Source organism: Tasmannia lanceolata, unplaced genomic scaffold (genome assembly GCF_043159265.1).
Source record: "Tasmannia lanceolata isolate RefF3 unplaced genomic scaffold, GAP_Taslan_0.1 ptg000003l, whole genome shotgun sequence".
NCBI lineage: Eukaryota > Viridiplantae > Streptophyta > Magnoliopsida > Canellales > Winteraceae > Tasmannia > Tasmannia lanceolata.
In genome coordinates this window covers 10,429,061-10,446,838 of record NW_027518680.1, presented here as the reverse complement: position 1 = coordinate 10,446,838, position 17,778 = coordinate 10,429,061, and the positions used below count along the sequence as shown (strand labels likewise).

Here is a 17,778-nt window from a genome sequence, read left to right as displayed (position 1 = left end):
ACACAGAGTCAAATATCCAGTCCGGAGTTCGCAGTCCGGAGTCCGGAGTTGGGAGTTCGCAGTCCGGCGTCCGGAGTACGGCTTCAACCGGACTGGCTCCTGGCGCAACGCAGAGTCAAATATCCAGTCCGGAGTTCGCAGTCCGGAGTCCGGAGTTGGGAGTTCGCAGTCCGGCGTCCGGAGTACGGCTTCAACCGGACTGGCTCCTGGCGCAACGCAGAGTCAAATATCCAGTCCGGAGTTCGCAGTCCGGAGTCCGGAGTTGGGAGTTCGCAGTCCGGAGTACGGCTTCAACCGGACTGGCTCCTGGCGCAACGCAGAGTCAAATATCCAGTCCGGAGTTCGCAGTCCGGAGTCCGGAGTTGGGAGTTCGCAGTCCGGAGTACGGCTTCAACCGGACTGATTTTTGTCGTCTTGTGAGAACGCGTTATATCCAGTACGGTTTTTTCCGGACTGAATTTTGTCTTCTAGCGGCCAGTTCGGTGCGGACCGGACTGATTTTTGTCGTCTTGTGAGAACGCGTTATATCCAGTACGGTTTTTTCCGGACTGAATTTTGTCTTCTAGCGGCCAGTTCGGTGCGGACCGGACTGATTTTTGTCGTCTTGTGAGAACGCGTTATATCCAGTACGGTTTTTTCCGGACTGAATTTTGTCTTCTAGCGGCCAGTTCGGTGCGGACCGGACTGATTTTTGTCGTCTTGTGAGAACGCGTTATATCCAGTACGGTTTTTTCCGGACTGAATTTTTGTCTTCTAGCGGCCAGTTCGGTGCGGACCGGACTGATTTTTGTCGTCTTGTGAGAACGCGTTATATCCAGTACGGTTTTTTCCGGACTGAATGCCGAGTGCGGAGTGCGGAATGCGGAGTGCGGAGTGCGGAGTGCGGAGTGCGGAGTGCGGAGTGCGGAGGGCGGAGTGCGGAGGGCGGAGTGCAGAGTGCGGAGTGCGGAGTGCGGAGATCCATCTTTGGGACGTAAATGTTTACGCGCGTGCTTGATCGTATTGATGGTGGGAGAATGTGTCCGTCATAAATAGGGGACACGTGGCGCAATCCGGGTGGCCTCGAGATGCGTGCATCGCATTTATTACCCCACCGCCTCTGAAAAACTATATAAGGAGGTTTACCCCCCTTCATTTTTTACTTTTTACCTTTCATCTTTTTCCTCTTCTTGCTCTGGGAGTTTCCACTTCTCAGTTCGCAGCTCGCAGTCCACAGATTGCAGATCGCAGTTCGCAGTTCGTAGCTCGCAGTCGCGTTCCAAGATCTGTTAAGGGCTCCACTCACCGGTATTCCTCTCAGCCCTTCCTTTTACTATGTCTGGTAGTACTTCCAATTCCGAGTCCGGTACGGGGTCCTCCACTAGCAGTATTTCGGAGTTTAGGATGCCTCAGGAGCCTTTCTTGGCTAGTCCGTCTGATAGGATAGACCTTGTAGATAGTGACGATGGAGGGGATAGGGATGAAGTGATCTTAGATCTGAATGCCACTCCTCCCTTGACTGGCAGTCTCCCGCAAGCAGGAGGGAGTGTTGAGAGCGACGTTAATGAAGCGTCCACAACATTCCGTCCTGGCCGGGCGGTGGAGGTGATCGCTAGAGCGCGGATGGATGCCGATCCAAAATACAACTTGCGAGCTCTAGTCGAGGAGAACTACCTCACCAGGTCTATGCTGGGGGATATCAGGGATAAATACTGCGTGCCCCCGAGATTTGAACTGAGGGCAGCTATAGAGGGAGACAGAGCCTGCAACGAGAGCCAGGATCTCTGTATTTATGAGGAGTCACTGAGGGCAGGACTCCGATTTCCGTTGCACCCCTTTTTCTCAGCGGTGCTACGTTACTACGGACTAGCCCCGGCCCAGGTAGCTCCGAACTCATGGAGATTATTAGTTGGGTTTTTATACCTCGTCCACGGTCGGTTAGAGAGGAGTGTGACTTTGTCACTGTTCCGTGCTTGTGCACACCTGAAGAAGCATAAAGAAGGGGGCTGGATCTACATTAGCCAGCGCCCTGAACGGAAGATAATCACTGGCATTCCTTCGTCGATTCACTCGTGGAAGAATAGATTCTTCTATGTTGTGGATCAGGAGGCCAGTGAGCCCTGGTCCGTCCCTCTAGTGTGGGACACTCCAGATACCTCAAAACTGAGTCGAAAGCCGCTCCTCGAAGGTGAGGACAGGATAACATTCGCCTTGATGCGGAAGGAGATCGAGCAATCGGGCCTCATCCGTTGTAAGGAGTTTTCTGAAGAGGCGATTCTGGTCGGGCTGGGCGTGAGTGCCGCGACTCCAGGACGTATGTAGCTAGACTTGTCTATGCAATCTGTTTATTTTTTATATACTTGCTTCTGACCGTTGGCTGCTCATTTGTCATGCAGAGATGAAGAAACAATCAACCGTCGAGAAAATCAGGCAGGGAGCTCAGCCGCGGGCACAAGAAGGTGCTCAACAGGCGCAGCAGGAGCGCCAGAAGAGAAAAGCGACTGTGCTGGGGAGTCCGGCCCCGTCACAGGGCATTCCTCCCCCATCCCAGAAGCCCAAGACTAAGGTGAAGCTAATAGGCCCCTTTGCTCAGGGCGGTGGCTCTTCTAAGTCCGGTGGTGCTTCTACCGGAGCCGGTTCTGGGGCTCGCCCTCCTGCGGGGATTAGTGAGCAAGTCTTTCGACCCAATTGGGCCGTTCTGAAGGATGACACTGCCTTAGGCGAGAGCCGGGTAGCAGCAGAGCTTATGAGCAAGTGTTTGCTGCAGAAGGACAAGCAACAGGTCCTTTACGAGCCGCCAGCTACAGGAGAGGAGGCTGTGTTGTCCTCCGCTTACCAGGTAAGGAAGTAGTGCTTCGATTTGCTAACTTTCTGCCCATTTCTTTCTTTCACCATACTGATGCCTGTTTCTTTCTGTTCTTTCTTCAGATCTTGCTATACTATAATGACCTCAAGGAGAAGAGCAAGAGCTTCTCCCAAGCCATTACTTCATCTGAAGAGGTGAACGGAAAGTTGGCCGTTGAGGTGCAGGAGCTTCAAACGAGCATCGGGCGAATAGAGGAGGAGAGGAAGTTGTTAAAAGAAGATCTGGCCGCAGAGAAGAGGAAGCTGGCCAAGGCTGCTGAAGCCATGGAGGCTCAAAGAGGAAGGGCCACTGACAGACAGGAGAAGGCAGTAAAAGAGGCCACAGAGGCAAAGGAGGCTGAACTTTTCAGCCTGTCGAGCGAGGCTTACAGTCTTGGATACTACGACTGCCTCCAGGAGCTCCAGGCCTGCAATCCAAATCTGTTGATGCAGAACATGACTCTCCCTGCCAGGCCGAAGATTACTGATGAGGAGCCAGATACTCCTGCTGATACTCCTGCTGACATCACCTCTCTTCCAGATGCTTAGATTTTTATTTTATTTTTTGTTTTGTTTTGACCTCTTTTTGTAATGGTCCTTGAGACCCTACAGCTTTTACCAGCATGTTTAAAGTGAATTTTGTAATGGCCCTCGAGGCCCCACATATTCTGATCAATGAAATTTGTCTGTCTCTGATACTTCTCAGCTGAGTGATTTGCTTGACTTTGTCTTTTTATTTTGATAACCTGTGAGTGAGGCCGTTGATGGTCGAATTGCGACGAACTGGTCTTTTAACAAGTACCCAAGTTTTGTGAACTGGGTTTCCATTGCGTACCCAAGTTTTGTGAACTGGGTTTCCAATGAGTACCCAAGTTTTGTGAACTGGGTTTCCAATGCGTACCCAAGTTTAAGAACTGGGTTTCCAGTGCGTACCCAAGTTTAAGAACTGGGTTTCCAGTGCGTACCCAAGTTTTGTGAACTGGGTTTCCAGTGCGTACCCAAGTTTAAGAACTGGGTTTCCAGTGCGTACCCAAGTTTTGTGAACTGGGTTTCCAATGAGTACCCAAGTTTTGTGAACTGGGTTTCCAGTGCGTACCCAAGTTTAAGAACTGGGTTTCCAATGAGTACCCAAGTTTTGTGAACTGGGTTTCCAGTGCGTACCCAAGTTTAAGAACTGGGTTTCCAGTGCGTACCCAAGTTTAAGAACTGGGTTTCCAGTGAGTACCCAAGTTTTGTGAACTGGGTTTCCAGATATAAAAATGACACTGAATTTGCAAGAAGATTATTTATTCATAACAACAAATATACAAATATACAACTTTACAAGATCACCTTTTCACGCCGGATAATTCGACTACTGATAATATTTCCTGAGGTTTTTGGAGTTCCATGCATGAGGTAATAGGTGCTCCTCCAGTGTCTCTAGCCTGTAGCTTCCTGGCCGGATAACTTCCTTCACTCGATAGGGTCCCTCCCAAGTTGGGGAAAGTTTCCCTACTTTCGTCGGCTGGGAGACGGCTGCCTTTCTTAGGACCAGATCCCCTGTCCTGAATTCTCTGGGGCGGATTTTGGAGTCGTGATAATTCGACACCTTCTGCTTATAAGCGGCGACCCGGATTCGAGATTCCTCCCGGATTTCTTCTAGTAAGTCGAGGTTGGCGCGGAGTCCGTCGCTGTTCAGTTGCTCATGGAAACTGATGACTCTGGGAGATGGGGTGCCTATATCAACAGGTATCACGGCTTCAGTTCCAAAAGAGAGGTTGAATGGTGATTCACCAGTCGTCGTGCGAGGAGTGGTGCGGTAAGCCCACAGAACATGGTAGAGCTCATCTGCCCATCGGCCAGCCTTTTCATCCAGCCTTTTCTTTATCCCTTGAAGCAAGATCCTATTGGTTACTTCCGTTTGCCCATTGGTCTGGGGGTGAGCAACCGAAGTGAATCTCTGTTCAATCTTTAGGTCAGAGCAGAACTTCCGAAAGTTCCGGCAGTCGAACTGTTTGCCGTTATCTGTGATTAAGGCACGGGGAATCCCAAATCTGCAGACCACTGCCTTCCAGAAGAAATTCTGTATATTCTGCTCAGTGATCTGGGCTAGAGGTTCTGCCTCCACCCACTTGGTGAAGTAGTCGATTGCCACTACTACGAATATGCGCTTTCCGGAAGCCGGTGGAAAAGGACCCAGAATGTCCATCCCCCATACTGCAAAAGGGAGTGGACTGATAATTGGGGCCATCGCCACAGCAGGCTGGTGGATGGTGGGGGAGAATTTCTGGCACTTCTCGCACTTTTTAACCAGATTCAGCGCGTCTTGTCGTATGGTGGGCCAATACAATCCCCTGAGGAGTACCTTGATTGCCAGGGCTTTGCCCCCCAGATGTTCTCCACAGATTCCTTCATGAGTCTCTTGCAATGCGTACGCGGCGTTACTTGGTCCCAGACACTTCAGGTACGGGAGAGTGTAGGACCTTTTATACAAAATGTCACCGCTGAGGGAGAATCGGGCGGCTCTCTGTATCACCTTACGGGCTTCCTTCTTATCTTCGGGGAGTTTCGCGTCCCGTAAGTAATGAATGATCTCATCCATCCAGCACGGCTCGTTCTCCACCTGCATTATATCTGCGGCTTCTCTTTCGATGCTAGATCTTTGCAGAAATTCCATACGTATGCTTCCAAGAGTGGTGTATCCAGAAGCAGCCAGCTTCGACAGTACATCTGCTTTGGCATTTTCTGTCCGTGGTATTCTGATGACCTCGAAACTGGCAAACCGGCTGGAGAGTTGATGAACCTTAGCGAGATACTTAACCATACGCTCATCTCGGGCTTCGTAGACCCCTTGGATCTGATTTGCTACCAGCTGTGAGTCGCAGTATGCTTTTAATTTCCGGGCGCCGGTATGAATTGCTAGGTTCATTCCGGCAAGGAGGGCTTCATATTCTGCCTCATTGTTGGACGCACGGAATCCGAATCTCAGAGCATAATCCGCAGTGAACTCCTCAGGCCCAGTGAGGATGAGGCCTGCTCCACAGCCGTTTTTATTTGAAGAACCGTCGACATATACTTCCCAAGTTGGTGTGCTGGTCATGGAGTCCTGCTCTGCCAGGGGTTGCAAGATTTCTGTCTGAGTTTCTGCTATGCATTCGTCAGGAACCGCTTTCTCTGCAACTGGGAGTTGTACCGTTTCAGGGTCGGCGACTTGCTGGGGGATGGTGCACTCTGCTACGAAATCTGCCAGTACTTGGGCCTTGATGGCTGGCCTTGGAGCGTACTGGATGTCGAACTCGCTCAGCTCTACGGCCCATTTCACAAGTCGTCCGGAGATATCTGGTCGATGGAGTACTTGCCGGAGCGGCTGGTCAGTCAAGACCTTTACAGTATGAGCTTGAAAGTACGGTCTTAATTTTCTTGCAGCCATTACCAGCGCGTAAGCCAATTTCTCGACCCGCTGGTACCTTGTTTCTGCGTCGTGAAGAACCTTGCTGACATAATAGATTGGTTTTTGCTGGCGGTGCTCCTCGCGGACGAGGACAGCTGCCAGTGCCGTGGAGCTAACGGAGAGATATAGAAATAACTCCTCACCTGGCTCCGGCTTTGTTAATAATGGCGGGGAGGACAGATACCTTTTCAGCTCGTCGAAGGCAATCTGGCATTCTTCCGTCCAGGGCGCAGTTTTGAGGCCCTTAACCGCACTGAAAAAAGGCAGGCATCTCTCCGCCGATTTGGAGATGAAGCGACCCAGCGCCGCTATCATTCCCGTGAGCCGCTGAACTTCTCTGATGGTTCTTGGGGCGGTAAGCTCTATCACAGCTCTGATCTTCTCGGGATTTGCTTCTATCCCTCGCTGACTCACCATGAATCCCAAGAACTTCCCCGAACTGACACCAAAGGTGCACTTGGTGGGGTTGAGTTTCATTTTGTGCTTCTTGAGGACCTGAAATGTTTCTCTGAGATCAGACACGTGGTCCTGTGCGCTTCGACTTTTGACCAGCATATCATCCACATACACTTCCATATTTCGGCCGATCTGGTTCTGAAAAAGTCTGTTCACCAGCCTTTGGTAAGTAGCTCCGGCGTTTTTGAGGCCGAAGGGCATGACTCGGTAGCAATAAGTCCCTTGATCTGTGACGAATGAGGTCTTTGGTATGTCCGATTCGTACATCCTGATCTGGTTATATCCGGAGAAGGCGTCCATGAAGCTCAACAGTTCATGACCCGCCGTGGCGTCGATGAGCTGATCGATCTTCGGGAGCGGATAACTGTCCTTGGGACAAGCCTTATTCAGATCAGTAAAATCGACGCAGGTTCTCCACTTTCCATTAGTCTTCTTGACTAGGACTACATTTGCTAGCCAGTCCGGATATCGAATCTCACGAATGAAGTCAGCCTTCAGAAGCCTCTCCACTTCTTCTTTTATTGCCTGTCGCCTTTCAAAAGCAAAGTGTCTCCTTTTCTGTTTCACCGGTCTGCAGGTTGAATCGACACCAAGCCTATGAGTGCTGATCTCTGGATCGATGCCGGGCATATCGGCAGGAACCCATGCAAAGACATCTGCATTGCCCTGGAGAAACTCGGTGAGTTGATGTTGAATGCTACTACTAAGGGAGGAACCGATCAGAGCGACTTTCTCACCGTCCTCCGGGCACAGTGGGATGGAGAGTAGGTCCTCAGCGGGTTGAGTACCCCTGAGTTCGTCCCTTACATCAAGCAGTTCGATTGGCAGTGATTCCACTGCGTTTTTTCCTTTCAGTGCCATTGCATAGCACTCCCTTGATTGAGGCTGATCTCCGCGAACTTCCCCCACACCATTAGGGGTTATGAATTTCATTTTTTGGTGGTAGGCTGAGGCGACTGCTCGGATCAGATTCTGGCCAGGCCGTCCCAAGATAGCATTATAGACCGAGGTGGCCTTCACTACCAGGAAGTTAACCATGGCGAACGCTTGACATGGTGAATCTCCGACAAGAACAGGGAGCTCGATCTGTCCTACCACTTTTACGACCTCTCCGGAGAAGCCGAACAAATCTGAGTTCGCCGGCCTTAGACGGTCGTCGCCTATCATCATTTTCTCGAAGGCATGGTAGTATAGAATATCCGCTGAGCTCCCGTTGTCCACAAGAATTTTCTTTACCTCCCAGTTGGCAACGAGCATGGTTAACACCAATGCATCGTCGTGGGGCAAAATAAGGCTGTCCAGATCTGCGTCTGAGAAGGAGATCTCATTCTCCGTTCTTGACTTTTTGCTGGTTGTGTGAACGGCGTTAACTTGCCGTGCATATGCTTTTCGAGCAGCAGAGGAGGTGCCCCCGGCGGCTGATCCGCCCATGATTGTATTGATAACCCCCCTTGGTTGAGATCGGGGTGCCTCAGGCTGCGCGTCGGTGACCTGAGAAGTCTTATCCTGAGGAGGGGGCTGCGGTGATCTTCGAGGGCTACGGCCCTGGGGACTCTTTCCTTTGCGCCCTTGGGTGCGGCCGTCATTCTGGATGTATTTTTTCAAATAACCCCGGCTGATCAGCTGCTCAATTTCTCCCTTGAGCTGCCAGCAATCCTCTGTGTCATGGCCGTGGTCCTTGTGGAACCGACAGTACTTTGAAGGATCTCTTCTGTTTCCTTTGGAGATCATTCTAGGCGGCCACTTCACAAACTCCTCCTCACTGATCGCCGCCAGTATGTGCTTTCTAGAGGTATTGAGAGGTGTGAAGTTCTCTTCTCTTCTCTGAGGGGGTGGAGACTTCTCTTTCCTGGGAGGTTTATCCTCCCTACGCTGTTTAGGCAGATTCTTCTCTTCAGAGGTTATCCTCCGGTTTGAATTAAGAGCTGCCAGTGTTTCTTCCACTGTTATGTAATCTTCTGCCCCGGCCATGAGATCCGCCAGTGAGCGCGGATTTTGCCGAGCCACCGCTCGACGGAAATCATCAGATCTTGCACCGGTGAGGAGTGCGTTCATAGCCGCTGAGGGATCTAAATTGGGCACCTGTAGTGCCTCCCTGTTGAAGCGGCGGACGAACACCTTCAGGGGCTCATTGTCTTCCTGTCGCAAGGCCATCAGGGAAGCTGTTGTTTTCTTTGGCCTGCGGCTGCTCATGAAGTGGCGGACGAGATCCTCTCCAAAATCGTCGAAATTGTTGATGGAGTTTGGTTTGATCCTGGAGTACCAGTCTCTTGCCGCGCCAGTGAGCGTCGTTGGGAAGGCTCTGCAGATGAAGCCGTCGGAGGCGCCGTGGAGGAGCATCATTGTTCTAAATGTCTCCAGATGATCCACGGGATCGGTAGTGCCGTCGTACTGAGGGACGGCAGGCATCTTAAATCCTCTGGGTGCTGGAGCACTCAGGACATCCTTAGTGAAGGGTGTTCTGCTTGAGAACGCTCTAGAGGCGGGCCGGCTCTGATCCTTCGCCAATTCCTCTATCCGGTGGTTCATCTCCTCCATTCTCTGTAGCAGCGGATCCGTTCTGCGGTCTGGGGACCTGATTCTTCCCACAAATGGGCTTGCCGCAGAACCGGACTGACTTTCCGGACTCCTACGACGAGGCCGAGATTTTGCCGGTGGCAAACGATCTTCGTGAGGCCGGTGCCTCTGCGTGGAGCGAGACCGCGATCTTTCGCGGTGATGAGGTTCTGTCTGGGCGTGCCTCACTATGGGGCGATAAACTTGTCTAGCGGAGTGATGAGTTCTGCCCTCCCCATGACGTGATGACTCTCCCCTGTGGACTCCTTGGGCAGATCGCGGGGCCTCTGGAGGAGGTGGAGGGGGTGCTTGAAGTAGTTGTTGGTACTGACCAACAAGGGCCGTCATCTGCTGGAAGAGGGCTTGGACTTGCTCCGAGGTGGGCACGGGATTGTGGTGCTCCGAGCGAGAAAGGCTTTGGTCGGCAGAAGCTGCCACTACCATCGAGGCGATTCGACCGCTCCGGGTCCTGCGAGGTAGCGCGGATTGGTCGTTCTGCGCAGAAGCTAATCGCGCACTCTTGCGCCCTGCCATTTTGTAAGTGAGATGTAAGAACAGCTTTTAGTTCTTGTCCCACGGATGGCGCCAATCTGTTAGACCAAAAATCGGTAACAGGTACAGCAGTGGCGTAAGAGCTGAGAGCGAGCGACAAGGGAGGTTGAGTATGAATCCTGCAGTGAGTGTCTAGTCCTGCACAAGGCAAGCGAGGTCAGAAGACCAGACCGGGTTTTACTCCGGACAGGCCCTTCGACACTCAAGTCAGTATGAGCAGGAGTGAAGGGGAGATGTCTTAAGAGTTTAGGGAGAGAAGGGATTTTCGCATTACCCATTAGTCTGAGCTTTAGTCCCCTATTTATAGGGAAAATCTGTTGAGGTGTCCTGGACAGGTGTCCAGGACAGGTGGCGGCCTGTGAGAGGCTGGATCTCACCTACTCTGAACAGGTGGCAGCCTGTGAGAGGCTGAGTCTCACCTACTCTGGGACAGGTGGCAGCCTGTGAGAGGCTGGATCTCACCTACTTTGGGACAGGTGGCAGCCTGTGAGAGGCTGGATCTCACCAACTCTGAACAGGTGGCAGCCTGTGAGAGGCTGAGTCTCACCTACTCTGGGACAGGTGGCAGCCTGTGAGAGGCTGGTGTTTTCACACCCCATCAGAAATAGTAACTAAATCCTTCATTTAGAAATCCACATTTCTTGCTTATTGCAAAAATAACCCTTGGCATGTTCGGCAGTCACTATATTCCGGGATTCTTCCAAAAATAAGGAAGCCTGTCTCTCAAATTTCTCCTTCTTTTTCGACAAATTAATGAGATTCATTGGAGTGACACATAATCGCTTCCAAAGATTGACATTAAAACATTGGAAAACGTCTTTTACAACTTCCTTTTTCCCCCTAAGTAAAAAAAATTAATAGGGTCTGTTCAAGCTATCTTTTTTAGTATGTAAATAAATTAGAAAATTTTGATAATATTTTTCCTTTCAAAACTTTCCCTAAAAAATTCTTCTAATCCAAAAGAGATTGTTTCTGATAGAACACCGTTCTATCATAAGAGAAATTAGGGAAGAAGATGATGGGGAAAGAGAAAATAATGAGTTAATTCGAGGAAACTCAGGTCTCCAATGAGTTAATTCGAGGAAATTCGACCTCCAAGATGCAAACTGCACTTAATTTGATTATTCATTCCTCAAAAGCCATATGGCATCTACATTATATAGAAATTTGGGAAAGCAAAATATGAAAATAGAAATCAACAGAATAAAAAACATGAAATAAGGAAAGCTAATATAAGATAGCAATAACATAAATGAGGAAAGCATCTAAATAGGAAAATCTATTCCTAACATTCCCCTGCCCTTAATTTCAACCTTGTCCTCAAGGTTGATTATCCTCATCATCGTCGTCGGAATAACTAGCTGGCTCGATCATCAACAACCGTTTTTGTTCTCAACGATGACCCTTATGCCATTTTCTCATCACAGTGCCAACATAGCCCCTTAGTCATTCAGTCCTTGAGTTCTTCTTCCGTCAATCGCTTCACATGCATATTACGACTCGTGAATTTTATGGGACCTTATCGAAGAAGATCAAGGGGTCGGCTAGTAAAGCCATCACACGAACGTCGACTATCTTCATGTAGTCTTTCCTCCTGCAATCGTGCGTAAGAGATAGCTGCCGTCATCGTGCGAGGACGATACATCTTGACTTCCAGCCGAATTTTCGGGCGAAGTCCCTCAATAAATGTTCCCACTAATTGAGGTTCCAACCAATCTTGTGCACGATTGACGAGTCGTTCGAAACGGCTTTGATACTCTAAGACTGTCGTACTTTGTCATATCTCTGCTAACTCGCCGTGAACGTTCTCATACTGGGAGGGGCCAAAACGTACTAACAATCCATCTACAAACTTTCTCCAGTTTGGCAATCCGTGATAGATCCCCTCAAACCACTTGAACCATTGGATGGCATCACCTTCTAAATTAATGGAGGTGATGGTAACCCGTTGGTAGATGGGAGTTTGATAGAATCGGAAAAAAACGTTCCGCTCGTGTCACTCATCGCTCTGGATCACTACCATCCCATCGTGGGAAGTCTATCTTCATATGGGGACAATATTGCTCTCGTTCAACGCCGAAGCCACCTTCCTGACGAACACGATCCTCGTCCCGTCGATCCGGTATGTTGACAGATCTAAGCCCTGCACCCGAATTGTCATGAGTAATGGTTGGCTCAGGTGATGGACGGATTTGGAGAAGAAGATCCGTGATCTTTTGTAACTGTGTCTCAATGTTGTTGAATCGTGCCTGATAAACCGCATTGAGTTCTTTTATGATTTCAGCTTTCAACTTCGCTTCCAAGGCTTGTTCGTCTGATGAAGAACCACTCTTGTTCTCGGCAGCCATGGAATAAGCCTTCAAATCTCTGATACCGAGCTCGTTCTTTTGAAGGCACGTCAGAGGCATCCACCAGGAAGTGCTCTGATACCAAGTTGATAGAACACCGTTCTATCAGAAGAGAAATTAGGGAAGAAGATGACGGGGAAAGGGAAAATAAGGAGTTAATTCGAGGAAACTCAGGCCTCCAATGAATTAATTCGAGGAAACTCGACCTCCAAGATGCAAACTGTACTTAATTTGATTATTCCTTCCTCAAAAGCCATACGTCATCTACATTATATAGAAATTAGGGAAAGCAAAATATGAAAATAGAAATCAGCAGAATAGAAAACAGGAAATAAGGAAAGCTAATATAAGATATCAATAACATAAATAACGAAAGCATCTAAACATAACAATATTTTCTATGAAAAAATATTCCATAGAAAATAAATTCAAGGGTCTAGTAAGTTTACAGCTTTTCTTGAAAAAGTTTGATTTTTGCAAAAAAAAACTTGCATGGAAAATGAGTTTTCCAATGTTTAATTTGGTAAAGGGATTTCTCATATAAAAAATTCCAAAAAAAATTCGTAACATCCAAACAGCTAGTAGGATCTGGATAGATTTCCATTAGGTACAAGAACGATATATATATATATATATATATATATATATATATATATATATATATATATATATATATATATATATATATATATATTAATGAGGAACTTTTATTCTATAAAAATTATATATAATAGCTGAAAAGTCCTTTATTGCCGGATAAAATTCTACATAAATTGAACCAGGAAACCATAATTTCGATACCAAACAAAATAATCTCATGCAAGAGATATCAAGTGAGCTTCCCAGGCTTACAACGAACATGGGAAGTACAAGGTTATAAGGTTTACTATTTGCATAATAGAATGAAATAACCTCATTAGGTTTTAATGGATCCCCGTTCTTCAACAAACAATCGCCCGGACCGAGTCGCCTGAAAATTTTTGGATCAATCATTTTCACTGAAGCAAATGCCCGGCAGCTGATATGAACACCATAAATAGTGAGTGATTTAGGTGCATGATTGATAATTTGAACGCAGAAAATGGGGACATGACCTGGCCCCAACCCCATTCGGTCTTGATGTATCTGAATGTTGCTCGGATAACAAGTCTTGGCCAAACTTTCTTGCTTCCCAGCTGTAATGCCATAACCATAATACCAAAACTCAGTGAGTGGACTCAACTCGATAGTAAATTAGCCATAGTCATATCATAATCCCTTTACCAAATTAAACATTGGAAAACTCAGTGAGTGGACCATAACTTGAACCAATCCTATGCAACTTTTAATTGTGGGACCTTCCATTTATTATAATATCCCTCAAAATTAGCCATAGTCATATCATTTACCCCTAAATAGACATGTCTTGTTAGGGTACAAAAGAAAACTCTATCGTTTCTATTACTCTCTTAAGCCAAATAAAAAAAAATTCAAACAAACCAAAAACAAATCTTTGACTCAACCTACATCCCTGCTTGAAGAGTAAAGATGAATGGTTTATGACAAATATATGTTTAGTTCTGTTTGAGAGAGAGAGAGAGAGACCTGCAGCTTGGAGAGAAAGAGAGACCTGCAGCTTGGAAGCCCATGAGAATAGTAACGAAAAGCCAGGCCCATGACATATTTAATGGAAAGGCTGAAGTAGAGAAGAGACGAGCCTTTTCAAAGCAATGCAAGAGCTTTCTCTCCCCACTTTTCAGCCCAACTCTTTGGAAAAAATTAATATACCCAGCACAAGCTCTTGGGTGTTAATAAACAAAAGAAGGGACCCATAGATGGAATGTCATTGATTGAAATGGTAACATCCTTCTTTAGTTAGAAACGGCTATTGCTTGCTTATTCCAAAAATAAGCTTGTTCCAAAAATAACCCTGCACGTACACTCTCTTGTATAAGGCTTTCTAAAATTCCAAAGCAAAGCATGATCCAAGACACAGATGGCATATGTGCTTGGCAATTGGGACCGTTGAATTGATGGGTCATTCGCAAAATTGGGACATTGCTAAAACAATGGCTTAAGACTTCTTTAGGAACGTATTTTTTTCATCATGCTTGAACAACATATAGAATCATCGAATGAGGATGTAGGGTTTCCCCCCATTATGATTCGGCAACTAATTAAGAAAGAATACAAAAGAAATGAAGGTTTTTAAGAAAAAGAAGGAAGGAAATAAATTCTCTTTATTTACAAAGCAATAATAATAAGAGCAAAATGGTAGGTTTTACACTACCATCCTGCCTTAATTAGACAATGTTAAACGACAAAGAGAGATAGGAGAAATCCCTAAATAGGAACATAATAATAACTTTCCAAGATAAAAGCTAACCTAATCTCCTAAAATAAAATTAGAGAAAAACTAGGAATTAATAAAGGTTAACACATTTGAATTATTTTCAGCACTCCGGCCCATGTAACTTCCAAAACTTCTCCTTCGGAACTCGGAAGTGCTTTTGTAAACATGTCAAGGACGTCATGTAACTTAGAAACACTTCTCTTTTGGAAGTGCTTTTGTAAACATGTTGGTGATTTGATCCACCATGCTGCAATGCTCTAAATTGAATTCTCCTTGAGTCACCAAAGTGAATTTAAAGAAAAACTAGGAATTGATAACACGTTTGAATTATTTTCAACATGAGGTTGGGAATTTGGGATAAGGGTAATATGCCTGATTTATGATGGCCAAGACCATCCATGGACCTCATTGCCGTACATATGACAGTGGGTCCATGCCATACGTGGTCATCTCCTTAACGAAAACATGCTAGTCTTAAAAGACATTTCCTTTGGACTTTAATGAAGGATCTCCATATCCTATTTTCATTTTCAAGTTTCTTGGTTTTGATTATTGTCAGCAGTTTTCAATTAGAATCGGCATTTAAAAACACGGATGTGACACGGAACACGGTCAAGAAAAATCCTTGTCGACTCAGTGTGGATGTGGCCAAGAATGCGGTTGATGCGGTCATAACTAGGAAGAGTCAAAAGGAGTTTTTATTAACTCCGTAAGGCAAAACACCGAATGCGGATGTGATACAACGTGGAACGCGGCCAAGAAAAATCCTTGTCGTGTCAACGAGTTTTTAAACACTTATTAGAATAGCTATGGTCCCATGGGTTAATGCGAGCTCCACAGCTTGACGATGTAGGCACCTTATTTTGTTCCACCAGACCTAACGCTAACAGAAATCAACTTGGGCAGGTACTAGTGAATTAGATTGTGATGATCGGCTCTTCTTGTTAATTTTTCTAAGTTTTTTTTTCAAGGGACTTTGACATAATTTTAGTACAGTCCCTCAGTATCAAGATGTCCTTTTTATATGATGTAAGCACTTTATTGCATTTATGCTTTCAGATGATGCAATTTAAGGGTGATTTTGAAAAAATTTCAATGTCGCTTTCTTATGGGCTAGAATTTTATTTGTACCCAGTCAAATTTTATTCTCGGTCGTCAAAATTTGAGGACCTTTTGGAAGGTTTTTTGTGTTGACTCCTAGTTGGTCTAAGACAAGGACTTTGTGTGGTTTAGTGTAGGCTCTCTTGGATCAATATTTATCTACATCTCAGATCCATCACAACTAGCATGAGATGTATGAAAGAAGAAAAGATTCAGATTTAATTTAATGAATTTCAGATTTTCCTATTTTTAGAAAAAATCACCTTTTCATGTAGATATTTTTTTGGTTCTATTAAGGCCTGGTTCGTTTTGGATTTTGAGGCCTGGTTCGTTTTGGATTTTAAAAATCAATTTTAAATTTGAGTCCAAAACCGATTATTGGACTCGAAATTAAATGCAAATTTGAGTCAAATAGTCAGTTTCGGACCCAAAATCCTTACAACTATAATGACCAAATCTCATAGTTAACCACCAAAATCACAAACAAAATTCATAAACACAGAATAACCCTATATTTTCTTTTAAAAAGGGAAGAGACTAAAACCCTCATTCACGTGATGTTATATTCTTGAGTTTTACAAGAAGAAATATAACCCGTTATAAGTCTCTTAGGCAATAGATTTTAGAAACCAACCCTCACGACGAAGGAAGATTCCTAATGGGTCTGATATTCCATTAGTTCCCACATTGAATAATCCATCGATTGAAGACAGATGGTCATGTGGGTTTTGCAATAGGCATAATTTGTGCCATTGAAGTATGGAGGTCTAGAAACATATTGGTCTTCCGCATACCCCGATAATAATTTTAAAATATTATAGCCTAAATAATTGAGCAAGTTGGAAGCCTCTTCTCAATAATAATTTCATGCAATAGACTTTAGAAATATAACCCTTTAGGCAATAGACTTTAGAAACCAAACCTCATGAGGAAGGAAAATTCCTAATGGGTCTGATATTCCATTAGTTCCCACATTGAATAATCCATCGATTGAAGATAGATGGTCATGTGGGTTTTGCAATAGGCATAATTTGTGCCGTTGAAGTATGGAGGTCTAGAAACATATTGGTCTTCCGCATACCCCAATAATAATTTAAAAAAATTATAGCCTAAATAATTGAGCAAGTTGGAAGCCTCTTCTCAATAATAATTTCATGCAATAGACTTTAGAAATATAACCCTTTAGGCAATAGACTTTAGAAACCAACCCTCATGAGGAAGGAAGATTCCTAATAGGTCTGATATTCCATTAGTTCCCACATTGAATAATCCATCGATTGAAGATAGATGGTCATGTGGGTTTTGCAATAGGCATAATTTGTGCCGTTGAAGTATGGAGGTCTAGAAACATATTGGTCTTCCGCATACCCCGATAATAATTTAAAAAAATTATAGCCTAAATAATTGAGCAAGTTGGAAGCCTCTTCTCAATAATAATTTCATGCTATGTACTTCAACTTAATCTCAATTAGAAAAATAATAGCCTACATAATTAAATAATAATAACTAGTATTAAATAACTTTGTGCAATGTACCTCAACTTAATGCCTTACTCTCAATTGATGAATTCACGCAATTGCGTGAGTTGAAAATTTTGAGCAAGTTGGAAGCCTCTTCTTAATCGCCAATTGGTGATTAAACTTGTAGAGAATAAGAGATTGTGGAGAGTAACCTTATAGTTGTAAAGAAAGTGAGAGATTGTAGAATGCAGAGAGTGTATATAGAGAGAATTAGAGAGGAAAAGTGACTTGTGTGTTGAGAGATGGAGCAATGGGTAATAGGACCTGAAAATGATTTTAAAAATAAAAAGCACACACTTTATTATCCAGTAAAGAACATTTTAATGAAATAAAATTCAATTTCCTTATATTGCTCTCCTTACAAGTAATTTTTGTGTTAAAACAGTTAAAGAAGGGAAGATTTGGACAACAACAGTTCTTTTTTGACAAAAGCGAGATAACTTATTAAGATGTTTAACATGCTTAAAGGAAGAAGAAAGAAGAGTTTTCGGGTAGAAAACCCCAAAATAGTCGTTCTTTAGATATTGAGGATATTTGCGTAAAAATTGTTCAACTTACGAAAATACCCTCAAAACCAGCCATTTTCTAGATGTCAAAGGGGATATTTGGGTAAAAAAATCCATAAACTAACCGTTTTCTAGTTGTTGAGGGTATTTT

The 17,778-nt window shown here is 45.2% G+C and overlaps 2 protein-coding genes across 2 annotated transcripts in view; one reads left to right on the top strand and one right to left on the bottom strand.

The window, feature by feature from the left end:
* LOC143850713 (chlorophyll a-b binding protein 7, chloroplastic-like) overlaps positions 1–17,778 on the bottom strand; it is a 61,547-nt gene that overhangs the window by 18,661 nt on the left and 25,108 nt on the right. The gene's annotated exons all lie outside the window — the stretch shown is intronic.
* LOC143865109 (uncharacterized) lies at positions 1,315–5,603 on the top strand. The gene is made up of 4 exons (XM_077375781.1): positions 1,315–2,293; positions 2,376–2,818; positions 2,908–3,003; positions 5,412–5,603. Exons 1-4 carry the CDS (start codon positions 1,315–1,317, stop codon positions 5,601–5,603), a joined length of 1,710 nt encoding a protein of 569 aa, XP_077231896.1.

Bases quoted from the DNA above. Each gene is read 5' to 3' on its own strand.
- LOC143865109 (XM_077375781.1), top strand. From the start codon at position 1,315: ATGTCTGGTAGTACTTCCAATTCCGAGTCCGGTACGGGGTCCTCCACT. The intron at 2,819-2,907 runs GTAAGGAAGTAG...TTCTTTCTTCAG, and splicing joins TGTTGTCCTCCGCTTACCAG to ATCTTGCTATACTATAATGA. The intron at 3,004-5,411 runs GTGCAGGAGCTT...TCATCCATCCAG, and splicing joins ACGGAAAGTTGGCCGTTGAG to CACGGCTCGTTCTCCACCTG.